The 16,963-nt window shown below is 40.7% G+C and overlaps 1 protein-coding gene across 1 annotated transcript in view; it reads left to right on the top strand.

Moving 5' to 3' along the window:
• The first annotated feature begins 2,718 nt into the window (after positions 1–2,718).
• Positions 2,719–16,963, top strand: part of LOC148542184 (gamma-aminobutyric acid receptor subunit rho-2-like) — a 186,987-nt gene continuing 172,742 nt past the window's right edge. The window contains exons 1-2 of the mRNA XM_088470792.1: positions 2,719–2,909; positions 11,361–11,467. Coding sequence (XP_088326918.1) covers positions 2,719–2,909; positions 11,361–11,467 — 298 coding nt within the window. The remainder of the gene's footprint in view (positions 2,910–11,360; positions 11,468–16,963) is intronic.

The following is a 16,963-nucleotide window of genomic DNA, read 5'->3' as shown; positions in this document are numbered from 1 at the left end:
TGCCTGCATTGTGCTGCCAATATGTTTGTCAATATAATGAATGTCAATCAAGTATATGCATCCTGATTGTTCATTAAGTGTGGCTATATATAGATGTGTAAGTAACCCATTATTGGTAGTAATAGAGAATTGAATATTCAATATATGATTATATAGCTTGTGTAAATCTGAGATTTCTAAGAAAAAAATATTGTAAAGGAAAGAAGTTCTGTGTAATATTGCAAATTAACATGTTAAATTCAATACATGTAACTAATATTCGGACAACTATACTCATTGTTGTTAAGACATAAAGTTGTTTATTGAGAATACTCCTGATGTTTTTCCATTGTTTGCAAAAGGTTTCCATAAATCTAACCTTGGAGTCTTCTCTTATGGGCCTGTTGTCAGATTTGGGGTTTATCAAAGTTTGTCTATTAGTTGTTTCTGCTTTTGTTATAGCCTGCATTGATTTTTTTTGTTTTTGTTTTTTCTATACCCTGTGTTTTTATCTTTGTATCAACTCGGGGGGCTGAGAGGAATCAGATATCACAGTCAGCATATTCAACATAAAAAAGGATATATGCCATGTTTACAATAGTAAATACAAAGGATAAAAAGGAATAAAAGTTTTATAATTTAATAAATCTTTCATTTGTGCACTACATAAGGCAAATCTTTTTTTATCTTTAATGCTGGTATTATTTACAGTATGTCCTGAATGTTCGAAATTTTCTTTACATTTACTTCCCATTTTCCTTTTCTTCACTTTTTGCGATTACATGCATCCTCGTTGGATCATCTTGGCAGTCCACGGCTTCCTTTTTCTGTCCCTAAAAAGGCCTACCCCATGTGATGGTCTTCGTAGAAGGTGAGTTATTTGATATTTCACTTTGTGATCTGTCAGCCACTGAAGTAGAGTAAAGGTGCATACACACGTAAAGGTGGTTTTCTGTCCAACCATCCATCTAGTTGATTGGTTGGAATGAAAGTCTGGTAACGTATGAAAGCAAATGACAATCAGCAATTTGCTCCCAAATGCCAGAAAATGTTGTCTGAACAAATTGTTTAGATCAAAGATTTAACAAACTTGTCTGAATGACCATTTTCATCTGTTTTCTGGCATTTAGGAGCAAATTGCTGATCATCATTTACTCCCATACCTTACCAGATTTTCATTCCAACCAGTCAACTAGTTGAATGGTTGGACAGAAAATCTTTACGTGTGCACCTTAACTGTTTTAGTTATTCCTCTCTAGTTGTTTTTACTCTTAACATTCCATTTAAAAATGCTATCCCGATCATTATCATTTCTGTCACAGGAACATTTTTGTTGTTTTCTTCCTATCCGTGTTTTTTCTAACTGATCCACATCCGCTTTGTATTTTTGGCAGTTTTTTTTTTAAATTCTCCATATTCCCAAATTCTTCATCTAGCTACTAAAGGTAGCCCTTTTCCAGAACACTTTGGTTTGTTTCATCATAAGATCTTTCAAATCCAACAGATCACTATTGTTTCTTGAATTTGTATTCTGATAATCACCAAATACTGATTCTAGGCCATTATAGCATTTGCATTGTTTTTTTTTATATTGAGGTCCTGATTTAAATTGAAGACAGCCATAGTGCCATTATATAGGTACAAGATACAATATACAATTTAAATCAATGCAAAGTTGTTAACTCTGCTGTTGGTCTCAGTTCTGTTACTTTGTGTTTCAATCACGTTAGTACCGTTATTTTAGAGAGAGATATTCCATCAATGCTGACAATACAAATGCTGATTATGATCAGCTAGAATACACCACCATAAACTCAGAAGAAAGAATTCCCACACTAGATTAATTCACTTGTCAGCAATAAATGACCCCGAAATCCAATAACTATTTACCAAGGATTTCAGCAACTTGTAAATTGGTTGGATGTGTTACTACCCAACTTTTTGGCAGAAATTCATACAAAAGGTGTTTTTTTTTTATATGACAGCACACATGGGATTATTGATATAACAAAATATTTAAACGTCAATCTTTATTAGTAATTCTTTAAAAATATTTTTTTAAAAACTTATTGCATATATCAATCAAATGTATTTAATTCTAATAATAGCTAACAATGCAAAACTGCATGAGTGACAATAATTTAGCAAGTTAATTAATCAGCAATCAAATGATCATCTAAACTTGCAAGGACTGGAAATTAAAATATTGCCAATTGGCAAGCCCCAGTGATCAAACAAGAATCATTAGAAAATGTTATATCTTATCACGTGAGATGTGACTGAAAATAATATAATATTTCACAATTCAGTATCTACCCCACTACTTGCCTCATTCTTTACATTTCCCCTTTACACTTGTGTTTTCCGTCCCCTATCCAATGATTAGCTTTACTGACAACAATAAAAATCTTAACACTAAAGTTGAAACTGGTTGAAAGAGTCCATGGTTTATCATGAAAATCTAACTCAGATTAGTGCTCTGATGAATCATCCAGAGTGTCTGTAATTGCATTGTGAACCACATGCCTATTATGTAAGGGGTTTAGTGAAATCTCTGCCCTAGAACCCCAGGGGATATGTAGCAAAGCACAGCCAACTTCTCCTAGCCCCTAGAAATGGCCAGTGTCTATCATTCATGGGAGGAAAGCTTGTGATCTCAGAACATTATAGGAATCAGAAGCACAGCCTGCACACTGATCCGTCTAGCCAGTATGTTTCCCTGGATGAACAGCTGACTCAATGCGTGCACCAGTAGGGACTGTCACTGCTGGGAGAAGCTGCAGAGCTGATCATTTTCTACCCACTATACTGAAAATGCCTAATTCGTTCAAACTCCTTCTGCTGATCTTCTGTCTCATCCTTCTCACGGAAAGCAAGAAGCATAGAAGGAGGAGATGGACAAATCAGATGGAAGTGCACAAACAAGCCAGGTAGGCATCACTCCACCTGAGTACAGATGTGTGATGTGCTTTATTACTTGTGTTGTACTGTGGAGTACAAGGATTTGAACAGTTTTCCAATTGTTTTAATTGACAACATTGTTCCAAGAATAAATCCAATTACAATGCTAGTGTAATAAACACAATGACTAACCCTCCTAAATTCACATCATAATATTCAGTAATTAGTCTTATTTTATCATGTGTTACTTGTATGTCCACACCATTTAGCTGCAAAGCAACAGAAGGCAACAGACTTATATTTTTCTGAGCCCCACCTTCAGTTGTGACACTTCCCAAATACTATATTGTAATCCTGCCTGTTTATATTCTGGTAGCATTATGGAAATGTCCATGTTGGAGCTATGATTAGATATTTTGACAGCATACTATGTTTATCTTACTTTTTCCTGTCTGTTGGCAGTGAGGTTGATGTGTATAGTGAATACAGTACAAGACTGTACATGCACATTGTATTTGAGGGCATAATAATCTACAGTAATAATATTCAGCATGCATTGCGATTTACTTAACAGGCTTAGATGCCTGACAATTTATTTAATACAGGTTTCAAAATGTAGCCTGAGGTCTCTAACCAAACCATCTCTGTATAGTCAGGGATCAGATAATGAAATATTGTAACTGACACAGTGGTGGATATATCATACAGGTGAATTAGATACATTGGTATGCTCTTCAGATGAGTAACACACTGTAATAATCTCTTGTAAATGGAATTGTTATAGTCATAGGCTAGAATTTGTCTGTTATAATCAGAAACATCATTGCAAATAACAAAAATCTCAGAAGAGTCCCTGTCAGTTCTGTGATTGGTATAAATGTAATCGGACGTGCCTTGGCATTGCCATATAAGTCCTTAAATAACCCTATATACTGTTGGTTTATTTATATTTTCTTAGCCTTCTGCAAGGGCTGAGGGAATTGCAATCACAAACTGCTGACGGTGGACAAGTATAAGTAAATTTGGGTTATATACCAAGGAGAAATTATGGCCTTGGCAGCCCACGATTGATGGGGCCAAGCAACTTTTTGGACTCATGCACATGTACCTGTAACACCATAATTCTGGTCTCATATTGGATTAATTAAGCCAACAATAAAATTTGGTAGTTACTGGAAAAAAAAAAACCTCTTGCATTTGTACTGAGAGTGGGGGTTGTTTTGGGTGTTGCAGGTGGAGTTGGACTTGTAGTAATTGGGGTACTTTAGTTCTAGTCTGGTCTGAGGCAAAGAATCGCTGACTTGTACCACCTAAGAAGCAGTCTGAAAGTACTTCCTTTATACATAACAGTGACGTGCGGTAAGGTCAATGGCTGGGGAGGCACACATGGATAATAGTAATTTTTTTTATCAAAACTTTGGAGCATGACAGGGAGTATGACAGGGGAGGTTCTGCACATCCCTGATACATAAGTTTTATGTGTATTTGGAACTAAAGCACAACCACACAGGTATAATGTAGTGGGTAATGAGGAGGTAATAATGTTCCCATCAAACTACAAGTCTGATATGTGTATGTTACTTGCCAGTCAGGTAATCTCTCTATGAGAAGATTGATAATATTTCTTGTTTAATAGTGAGATACTAGAGCCGGGATTCTGGCGCCGTTATTCTGAGTGCCGGCATGCCGACCGCCGGGATGGTAACTTCATGCTGTATTGGGTATCTTGATACTTTTTTCTTGCCAATAAAGTGTTATCATGTGAATAGAGTATGTGGCTACTGTTTATGGAGTTGGTGTACCCTGAGTTACATCAGAAAGTAAATCTTTTAAACCATTTACACAATCTGTTAGGAGTCCCTATGTGCCCAGTGGTTATGTCATTAGACAAAAATGTGTCTTGTTAGATTATTTCTTACAGTTCATCCAAAGAAGCAAAAAAGCAAATTATGCAATATATTAGCCTCAAAAAGAAACATCTGCATTTTCTTCCCTAAGGATGCTCTTGTGTGCGTCTCCAGCAATCATGTTATCCGTAGCTTGACGTCTGAAATAAGGATTTGATAGAGTTTGAAAGTTCATTATTAGCAACGTCTAGGAATAATTTAAAGCTTCCCTAATGCCTTGTAGCAAGTCAATTTATAATTCTCCATAGATTAACTAACATGATGTCAGGAGACAGAGAATTTGAAGATTGCACTTTAAACTTTGCTCATTATGTAAAGCAAGAAAGACACTAGTGTGTCTACAGTAAAAGTAATACCTACAAGGTTGTATTGAACTGATTAAAAAATTATTTGTGTTCAGGTTTTATAGTGTAAAATGAAAAATCAATTACAGAAAATCTTATTACTGTACATATTCATATGTGGATGTGTCCACCATGGTTAACTATACCCATATCAACCCATGCTATTGCAATGTGACCTCATATCTTACAGGCGTAAGGTCGAGATAAAAAAGGGTCCTCTAGTTGGAAGCACAATGACGTGAAAATCAAGGAGATGAAATTGTATCTTCTAACCTGACATATTTCACTTGGGTCACATGTTCTGAAATTGCCTCACTTATCCTGGGCTAAATTAAGTCATCAATGTTAGCGTTTTTTTTTTTTAATAACAGCAATAAATGTCTTCTTTGCATGCTAGTAAAATTAAAAAATCAGTAGGATATTGAGAAAAAAAATGTTCATGGTGAATTTATTCTTGTTGATATATATATATAAAAGTGGTCTATAATAGTTCAGGCACCTGTTTCATACTGGTATAAGCTTGATGTGGTGTTGTGTATGGGTCGGGACAGATGTAGGGAGGTGACTTAAGCAATGAAGCAGAGGGTTTTGTTTTGGGTCCTAATCACTTTTGAGTAGAGATGTGCGCCAACCCCCCTGTTTTGGTTTTGGACCCAGTTTCATCTTTGTGTATTGGTTTTGCAAAACCACCCTCATGTGTTTTGGTTTTGGATCTGTTTTTTTTTTTTTTTAATGATAAAAAACAACTTAAATTATATAATTTAGTCCTGTTAGCATGCAATCCAAAACCTGAGTTTAGTTTTTAAATCCGAGTTCCAAACCGGGCCTCGGTTTGACTCGGTACCCCAAAGTAATTCCTCACTCGGACTCGGTTCGACGCGGAACCCCTAAATTTGGTTGTTGGTTCTCTAAGAATCAGACCCGCACATCTCTACTATTAAGCAAAAGTTCCAATTAAAGGCATGTTCTTTTATTGGTCTTGATATCATGTGTGGAAGACATACAAACATACAATAGACAATCAATGTTCACTATGTATAATGGATGTTTAATGTCATATTGAATCAATTTTAATTTAGTTATTTATTTTTTTTAATCTGTTTTTATCGAAAACAACATCAGCAGCAGACATAGAAAAGGCACATACAGGCCATAGTGGTAATATACAACATCAATAAAACAAGAATTGTACATATGATTCAGGCAGATTACATGTATCGACAATTAAACTAAATCAAGTCTAAAGTAACTATGAGACTTATCAGATTAATAAAAGAGCATAACAAAATAAAAAAAAAGAATACCGAGTAAGAATTTTAGCAAAGGTGAGAACTGAGAGGAAGAGCAGAGGGGGAGGGGAAGGGAAGTATAGTTGTCAGCCATATCTATGAGGGCAAATTGAAAGGAGGGGAGTTAAAGTAGCATTCCTTAAATTCCAGCCAATCAAAACGAGTTGCAATGAAATCAGAAGACGTCAAGTTAGAGGAAGATGTAAGGTTTTCCATGGTCATGTAGAGATCGACTCTCTGGAACCACAGAGAAATAGGGGGCTGTGCATGGGACCTCCAAAGGCATTGGATGGTTGTTCTTGCTGCATTCATGAGATGCTGGAGTAATGAATTCTACAATTGGGAAATAGAAATATCCATTAAGTTGAAAAGCCAAATTTCAGGGGCATCATGAAGCTGGAGAACGGTGATCTTTCCGAGGTCTCATGGACTGTCCTCCAGAAGCCAGCCAACACCAGACAGTGCCACCTAATATGGGGCAGATGTATTTTAGTTTTATTGGTCTTAAATAAAAAAAAATTCAAATGCGGATCAAATGATATATAATTTTGCACCTAAAGTGCTTTTAAAATTAGGATTAAAAAAAGCTCCACATTTATAAAAATGTACACAATTCTGAAAATTGTAATGAAACTTTCTGTAAACATCCCTCAGACAGGCCTCTTTACTCCCCTGTAGGAACTTTAACCGAATACTCCTCTCCCCTCAATTTCTTCAACTTGCCAATAATTATTTACTGAACAGCATAAATAGTACATTGTGCACTACTGCAAAATAAATAAATGTGCTACAGTATATACATGGTGTAAACAAATGTGCATTGCAAAAACAATGGTTCAGCATATTATGCACGCCAGTGCCCATTAAACGAGTACAGCACCATGACCACTGTAGTCGAGGTGCTTGGCGCGAGTGAGCCTCCAGGTCCCGTGTGACTTTGCATATATTTATTTGCAGGCAATGTGATGGCACTAGGATGCACAAGGGGACTGCACTGATTCATTTGATATGTGACACTAAAATATTTGTGTGCGACTGAGTCTGTATGAGTCTGCACAACAGAACTTGGCGTGGAAAAAAGCAGGGCCGCTGCATAATAGCACTTTGTATATAGATTCAGAGACTCAGTTGCACACAGATATACAAGTGTCCAGTGGCGGTTGCAAGGTAGTGGCTGCAGCCATTACTAAAACTGCCAGGGGGCTGCCATTTACACAATAAAATTAAGTCTGCTCCAAATACTGCTGCCGGGAATCATTAAAATCACTGGGGAAGGATCAGCTGGTTCTTTGTGTGATTGACAGGCGCGCCAGATTAGCCCACCACCGACTCCTGTATCAGCTAGCCCTTTAGGTTCTGAACGCTTTAAGCAGGTTCTTTAAGATTTCCAACGCCAACAGAAAGGCAATCCCTAAGGTTTTATGCTTACAAGATCATAGATGCAATAGCACCCTAAGCAGGTCCTTTGTCTGGAATCTATGCTCTCATAGTATTTGTCATAGGTAACAGGAGTAAATAGAGAGAAGAGAAAAATAAAATAGTGTATACCCATATTGAAATAAAAATAAATATAATAAAGTACAGGTACACTCACAACATACTTACCGACTTTTCAGTAGTCTTTTCCGGGAGCAGCCAGAGAGGACCTGCTGCTCCCAGCTTCAGGGGGCGGGACCAGGCTATAGCCATCATTAGGCCCCACCAACGTCACAGTAAAACCATGCAATTCGCGTGTCCGTGGGGAGGGGCCAAATGACGCGATAATGTACTGGGGGCACTGTAATGGGGCATAATCTAAATTTGAGGAACTGTAATTAGCATAATATGATCTAGATGACACTGTAATTTTACATAATATGAACTGGGGCACTGTGATGTGGCACAATATGGACTGGAGGTACTACAGTGTTGTATATCATAAACTGGGAGCACTACAATATGGCATAATATTTACTGGTGACACTGTGTAATACTATGCCCTGGATTAAATATGTAGCATAATGTGTACTGCTAGCACTACATTGTGACGTATGGTGAACTGGGGAAATATGTGGCATAGTATGAATTTCGGGCAGCGTGTGATATAATGTGAACTAGGGCACTATTATGGTACACAAAATACACTATTATAAAGTATTACTATGAGGCATAAAATGAACAACTGCTGCAAAGAAAATTGTCTAGAAGCTATATGGCAGGGGCCTCTTCAAAATGTTGCTATGGAGTCCACAAAGGTCTGGCTACGCCCCGCTCACAATGTAATTAAAATTTAACATTAAAAACAATTCTCCAATAGTAAGGTATTCCCAATCTCCTTCCAGATGTTCCAATGTCAGGGGCAAGCAAAGTTAGAGGTAGAGTAATGTCATATTCTTGTACTTTTGTCTCGGGTGTTACATAATGTGAAGGTTCCTTGGAGGTAAATTTACTAAAGTTTGATTTGGGATTCATTTTTATGAATCTCTTAAATCACCTGAAATCGAATTGAAATCGAACTGCAAAATCTCTTAGCAAATCTCAAATTTACTAAGATTCTATTTTGCATTCGATTTTCAAATCGAATTCGATTTTGTTTAATGTTAAGAAGGGATTTGATGTTTGATTTTGCATGTTCATGTACAAATCGAACACCAAATCCCACTCCAAATTCGAACTTCAAATCCCCAAATTAATAGACTGCTTCATGCTTTAATTTTTAGCATGAGCAGGTCTGATTAACACAGATGCATGCATACATTAGTGAGATGCATGCAAGTATCTTAGCGAAAAAAGCTTGTAAAGTGTTAATTTAAAAAAAAAAATACTTGGGATCCCCACCTAAAAGCATTACCAGCCCTAGACTTTTCATAGCCAGTCCTGGTTGTGTAAATACAGGGGAAAAATGCGTAGGGTTTCCCTCACTTAGCGCAACCAGCACCAGGCTCTGAGCTGGTCTTGGTTCTGGAAATACAGGGGAAAAAAATGTGTAGGGTTCCCTTGTAATTTTCATAACCAGCACCTATTTCTAGCAGGGGGGGGGGTAATGCCAAAGCCAGGGAAACCCTATCACCGGGTTCCCCGGCAAAAGCATTACCCCAGGCCGCTAGTCAGCCCAGACCGGGATCCCCGGGGAGTTGGGAACCCTCCCATAAAGAGGTCCTCCTCTCCAGGGCACCCCAGGCCTAGGCAGATAGCCTGGGGCTATCCCCGGCACCCCTGGGCGGTAGGTGATGGGTTGATTGTGTAAAATGTGTGTAAAAATATAAGTGTAAACACTGTCCTTAACAGTAGAACTGCAGATCCCAGCAAGCCTCCCCCGTATGTGGGTACATGGAGAACCACAAGTACCAGCATGTGGGGCATTAAGGGCCCGCTGATACCTATAGTTCACCTGTAAAGAAATTTTAAAATAATGACAAGACACACACACCGTGACAGTATACATTTATTACACACATGCACACTCACACATACTCACCTACAATACCTGGACAGGTCCTCTTCTCCATGTAGGCATCCTCAGTCTTCTGAAAATAAAAAATAAAAAAGTTCTAACCTCCCAAATGACGGCCTCAGCTGTGGCATTTCCCTTAAAAGTGCCGTGGTTGAGCGTTCATTGGCTGAGAGAGGTGAGCCTCTGCCTTTCTCAGCCAATGAATGGCTCTCCCCATTGAAGTTAATGATGAGAACTGCAAGGTTACTAAAGATTAGCCTGCGTGGGAGTCGGTCATTAGCTGAGAGAGGCGGAGGCTCACCTCTCTCAGTCAATGAATACACAGCCACGGCACTTCTAAGGGAAATGCCACAGCTTAGGCCTTAAATTATGGTACTGAAGTATGTGGGTTGGGACTTTTCATATTTTTTATTTTCAGGAGACCGAGGATGCCATGGAGAAGAGGACCTGTCCAGGTATTGTAGGTGAGTATGTGTGGGTGTGTTTGTGTGTAATAAACTTATACTGTCATGGTGTGTGTGTCTTATCTTTATTTTAACATTCCTTTACAGGTGAACTACAGGCACCAACGGGCCCTTAATGCCCGCATGCTGGTACTTGTGGTTCTCCAAGTACCAGCATGCGGGGGAGGCTTGCTGGGACCTGCAGTTCTACTGTTAAAGACACTGTTTACACTTATATTTTTACACACAAATTTACACAATCAACACAGCACCCACCACCCAGTGGTGCCGGGGATAGCCCTGGGCTATCAGCCTGGGGTGCCCTGAAAAGGGGGACCCCTTTATTGGGGGGTCCCCAACTCCCCATGTATCCCCCGCCATTTTTTTCCCCTCTAATTCCAGAACCAGAACTGGCTCAGAGCCTGGTGCTGGTTGCGCTAAGTACAGGGGAAACCTACGCTTTTTCCCCCTGTATTTACACAACCAGGACTGGCTATGAAAAGTCCGGGGCTGGTTGTGCTTTTAAGGAGGGACCCCACGTCATTTAAAAAAAATAAAAATTATACTTAACAAGATTTTTACACTAAAATACATACATGCATCTCACTGATGTATGCATGCATCTGTGTCAAATAGAACTGTTCATGCTAAAATCAAAAGCATGAAGCACTTCAATTCATTTGGGGATTTGCAGTTCATTTTACTTTCGATTTACAAATCGAATATTGGTAAATGAAGGGATCCTATATTCTTCTATAGGAAAACATTGATGTTTTGCAGAAATTTGTTTTGACATGAAATTAATTTTTCTGTTCGATTTGACATTCGATTTGGGCTTTAGTAAATCTCCTCTAAGAAAATCAAACCAAAATCGAATGGAAAATCGAACAGAAAGCAAAATGGAACTTTAGTAAATGTACCCCCAGGTACGATAATTATTCTGCTGTATTGATATGGTATAACATCTTATAGATGCATACACACTATAGCAATCATTCATCTGCCATTCAGTCCTGCAGGAAAAGTGTGAAATAAATGTTGTTGTTTTTTTTTCTCTTATGTAGCCACGTATATAAAAAGAACCATGATATTACTAAGTTTCGAAGAAATAAAAATGACCAGCTTCTTAGAGTTGATGAACATGATTTTACTATGAGACCTGCATTTGGAGGTAAGCCATTTGTCAATTTTATTTACTTACAATAAACAAGGAGAGATGTATGATAAGTCATAGATGTAAGGATTTGCAATAAAGCAGTAGAGTATTTAAGATCTATATGTTGTAAAATTACTATTTATTTTTAATATATTCTTTAATTATAGCTTTCCATGCTATTACTATTTTATTGGTAAATAAGTGGTAATAAGATTTGTAACATCTATTTGTGGAAAACAAGAACAATGTGATACAAATAGCACAAATACTCCTGGCGGCTGGCGCTAATTAGAACCTTGAGGTCTCTTTAAAATATGAAATGTAAATACAATAAAAACAGGGTATTTAATAATATGCAGATATTGAAAATATAGGTTTTTGCAATAGCCTCCAGATTACAACAAAGAAATAGAAAAAAGGGAATCAATGTGTTGATTTAAGTAGAACCTATAATATGCCTGCTTGATGACAGACAAATATTTATTGGTGTCAAATTTATATATTAATATTTATCTGTGTCTGTAATTTGCTCATTTATATTGCTTTTTATTGAATAAAATGGAGTTATGAACTGAACATATGCACACACCTTAATGGTGGCTAGGTCTAGTCTGTGTTTGTTTTGTATACGTTTTCTTGCTCAAGGATGTGGATTCACATATACATGGATAATCTAATTTAGGAACTGAGGGTCTGATTCAGCAAGGATCGCAGTTGCTAATACGCACGCAATCGGACGATTGTTGCGTTCTGCGCGCGAACTAGCTATTGCAATCGGGGCTGCGATCGCAGAGGCTACGCAGTGCAGTGTGATTGACACTGCTAATATTAGCAACTGCGTTGCGTGCTAATTAGCAAAATAGCGATCCATGCTGAGTCAGGCCCTGAGTATGAATATTAAATTGTCTAACAGCAAAGAGGTTACTGACAGGCAGATTGTATGCATTTTCCCTATATTGCTAATAGGGCTGGCATTAGCAATAGGCTTCATTCTGTCAACATACAGTATAAGTTCTGATATTGGCCTTAATCATAAAATGTAAAAGTATGTATGAATTGTGAAATGACTTTAAGCAAATTAAAGAGTAGTAATAATATATGGTGTCCTATCACTCAATCTGATTATTTGTATGGTTTTTCAATGTAACATGACTTCAGTGTGTTGCTCTGGACTTGACACTTTCCAGTTTAATTTATGTTGGTTACTTGATGTACACCATAGCAGTGGCGTCCCTCCCCATGGTGTCACCCGGTGTGGGGAGGGACGTTGCGTTGCGCGGCTACAAAAGGTGGTGTATCCTCGTGGGAAGGGGGCACGGCCAACTCCCCCCCTGTTATCACTGGGAGAGCAGCAGGTTACATTACACCCTGGGGGCCTGGAGGCAGATCGGGGGGGGGGGGGGGAGTCTGAACCACCTTGTTGTCACCCCTCGTTGGGTGACACCCGGGAGCGGCCTGCACCCCTGCACTCCCCTTGTGACGCTACTGCACTATAGTATATTCCCACCGATGAAAGTCTCTTTGTACTATCTTGTAAGGTCATGTTAATATCATTTACTGCATATGATACTTCAGTAGTAGAAATTATTAGAGAAAAGGCAGTAAGAGGTAAAGCAATTGCGACAGAAATGTTTGCTACGGACAATGATCCCTGATCAGCGGACTACTTTCCTTGCCACCATAGCACTGTAGGGTGTGGGAAGTCATTACTTTGAATACTAACCCACTGACCTGTTTACTTACAACATAAGTGAAGCAGTCTTTATGTGAACCATAAAAAAATGAAATAGCTTCAATATAATCACACCAACTAGGTTCTTGCTAGAGGCTATTGGATACATTAGATCAATTTAATTTCATCCCTCTGAGTTCAGCTTATGGCACACGTCGTGACTGCCTGGGGAGAATCATTCTAATGGATATTTGTCCTGTAATCGTTGAACAGCAATATATATAATTATAAACATAACATACCAAGAGAGGAGAGGCCCCGTGTGCAGCCTCTGTTTGGGCCCCCTCCTCTCTGGCAGCCATAATCTACTGCGCATACGTGGGTCTCTGGGAAAATGGCACGCGCACCTTATTCCTGGGGACATCTTTTCTGGAATACCCCTTTTTCACCAAAAACCTGGGTCCGACTCAATGTTTTCGAACATGGGGGCTGATTCAGACCCGGACGCTATGCCGCAAACGCACGGTATGGGTGATTGTCGCCCATCTGCGCATGCGTATGCGTCAAAATACGCATGCGCTAACCACTCACTGCATCCGGGAATCGTGCGCTCGTAGTACACAGACTGGACGCTACTTTGAGTGACAGATAGTGCCTTTGTGGGTGGTAACAGGAGAAGGTGCTTGTGAACGGGGGAGTGGTGCTGCGAAACGCTGGCGTGTCTGGGCGTCAAAACGGAGTTTAATGAGTGTCCATAATTAGCATGGAGGCGTCATTGTACACGTCACTTGGTTGTATTTCAGCCTACAGTGATCGCAGGGCTTGCGGTGGGGTAGGGTGTACCTCAAGCGCTGCGTGCAGCTCCGATGGCTCTCGATGGTTCTGATTAATCATACACTTCCTGGAGTTGACGTGTGTTAAGAAAGAAAAGTGGGCGTCTTTAGACTGGCGTGCGTTCGCTATGCCGTCGCACTCTAAGACATAGAGGGCGTCCTTACACCAGACAGTGCGATCGCAGAATTTGCATACCTGGCCCCTGTTGGCTGCGAGAGAGCATAGCTTAGCGTCCGGGTCTGAATCAGCCCCATGGATCCAACCTGTGCCAGAGCCGGGTCAGACCCCGCTTACACTGCACCTTCGACCCGGGTTATTCCCAGGTCGGCCCCCTTTACATTGAACCTGGGTGTGCCCTGAAAATCTATGTATATCATTAGAAATGGCCTTTTTCAGGCTCACAAGATGAGGTTGTAAAAAGTGAGTGGGGACTACTCACCGAAGCTCCAATCAACATCTGTGTGGTGTGACCCAGGTTGGATAACCCAGGTTTCGCGGTTTCCACTGCACCATTATCGGGGTTCTTCCCGGGTTCGACCCTGGTAGCTATCAGGGTGGGATTCCCTGGTCACGCGGAAATAACCCAGGTTATTCGGGCAGTGGAAACGGGGAATACAGTAAGTCAGAAAATAATGACATAGGAGAAAGTTAACATAGTGGATTCTTGCAGGGACACAATTAAGGATATAAGCTTGAAAAGACAAAATACTTTTATTTCTGAATATTATCAAGATCCTTTCAGATTCTAACATTCTGGGATTTCTTCAAATCTAATATAATGACAGTAGAAGATGCTAAATCCATGGTAGACATGGACAGAAAGTGGCTATTAATGCTTCTGCTTTGTGTGCCTGGAAATAAATATGAATATTTGCTGATATGCAGAATTGTGTGTCCATCTGCCCCTATCCATATGCTTGGTACTCGTCATCATCAAGGTACGCTTGCACTAGCATATACTTGGTGCAAATGATGTGCCTGGAAACAGACATGTATGCTTGCATCCAACTTTGCATAGCCAGCAGCTCTGTCAACACAAATTTAAATAAGGTCGGAGCTAAATGACGTGATTCATTAAGAATCCCTACACTGGGACCCGTGATTGCCGCAGAAATTCTGCCCACTTCACTAGGAGGTGAACCTTCCGGGGGTGCGGGGGGTTACCAGAAAAATTGTGAGCCTCCCGCGAATTCGGGTGGGTAGGCATGTATGCTGTACTTTGACTACATAAGAACACACCGCACACAGGGCCTGATTCAGCAAGAATCGCAACTGCTAAAGCGTAGGCAGACGTCGATTGTTGCATCCTGCGCATGAATAAGCATTGCAGTGCGCGTGCGCAAATGGCTCACTATGTTCAGGACTGCATTCTCAGTGAGTAAGCAGACCCATCGCAGAGCGATTGACATGAAGTACCATTTGGGGGTGGTGACGGAGGGTGGTTGGAGAAGCTGAGGAGGGCCAGTGCATTTGAACGCCATTGCAGGGGCGTGCATAAGTTAGCCACTGCGATGGCATATGCAGCTCAAGCTCTCACTGCATGCAGGAAAGTTAGCAATTTAGTGGTAGGGTCAGAACCGCCTTAAATGTGCAAGTGGCTCTGATGTACAGTGGTGGACTGGGTGCCAGATGCCCCCCTGGCCGGTCCTATTTTCAGTGCCGTGGGCCAGCCTCTGGCACCTGTAGACAGCATTACATTTCGCGCTGTCTATTACCAGAGGGCCGGCAGAAGCCGGGAGGCAACATATACCCATTGTTTGCCTGGCCCTAGTACAGCCGCAAGCACATAAAGGTTGCCCCGCCCCTGTGTATGTCTCTCTTCTCCCCAGTCTGCTGTCTCTCCCAGTCCTTCTACACTGACCAGCTGCTACTGTGCGAGCCCATACTGCGGCTTTACATACTCCAGGGATGGGCAGTGTACAGGACCACCCCTTAGCAGTGGATTACCCTCGGTCCCGATCCGTACACTCGGGCGGGCAGCAGCCACTGCAAGCAAAGAATCAGGGGGAAGATCTTTCACCTTGACACGTGGGCGGTGCGCCACCGGGTGAGGGGAGGGAACGGGGCACCTTCTCTTCCGCTCCCCTTCCCAGCTGTCCCACATGGTCTGTCTGCCATACTGCCACCACTGTTTGTCAGCCTGTTAGAATTAAAGCGATCCCTGCGGCGGCTGTGCTGACACAGATGTCCGGCAGCTTTCCCTGGTAGACCGGATCACCTGGAGCTTACATTGAGAGGTAAGTTGTCTGGGGGTCCTATGGGTACTACTAGGCCACTGACTGCCTGTCCAGCTGTGTTGAGACTACAAGTCCCAAAACATCTTGTCAACTGTACCACCCCTGGTGGAGACATTAAGACTGGATGGTTTACTATCTATCTATCTATCTATCTATCTATCTATCTATCTATCTATCTATCTATCTATCTATCTATCTATCTATCTATCTATCTATCCATCCATCCACACACACTCTTGTACTTATGTACTCAGATCGCAGTCCCCATTATCAGTCCTATGCACTAAACTCCAAAAAGCTAAGCTTGTCAGAGTTTAGTCCCAGTAGGTTACACCATCTTCAGATGGTGTAAACTACTGTCAGCGTATGGGGGCTCCAGGTGCAGGAGAGAGATCTTTCGATCTGTCCCCCGCAGCCAGTTCCAAAAGCTGATGCTGTGTGCATGCGCAGTGTCAGCTTCCCCTCGGGGAAATCTTTAACTTCTGTGAAATACTTCTCCTAAATGACAGGGGTTTAATTTGCGGGGACAGCAGTTACTGCAACTGCTGTCCCTGCGAGTTCCCCTTGGTAAATAGCGGGGATATTTTCATTAAAATTTAAAATATTCCCAGCGAGATGGATGCATAATAATTGCGGCAGTCCCGTGATTATTGTCTATGCGATTTCAATTATTAGCATACCTACAGTATTACTTTCGCAGCAGAACTGCATGCACGATTGCAGCCACGATCACATCAGGGATCTTTGCTGAATCAGGCCCACAGCTCA

This window comes from Taudactylus pleione, unplaced genomic scaffold, assembly GCF_031769625.1.
Source record: "Taudactylus pleione unplaced genomic scaffold, aTauple2 ptg000015l, whole genome shotgun sequence".
Classification (NCBI taxonomy): domain Eukaryota; kingdom Metazoa; phylum Chordata; class Amphibia; order Anura; family Myobatrachidae; genus Taudactylus; species Taudactylus pleione.
Note: the sequence above shows the minus strand (reverse complement) of the source record. Positions and strands in the feature narration are given on the sequence as shown.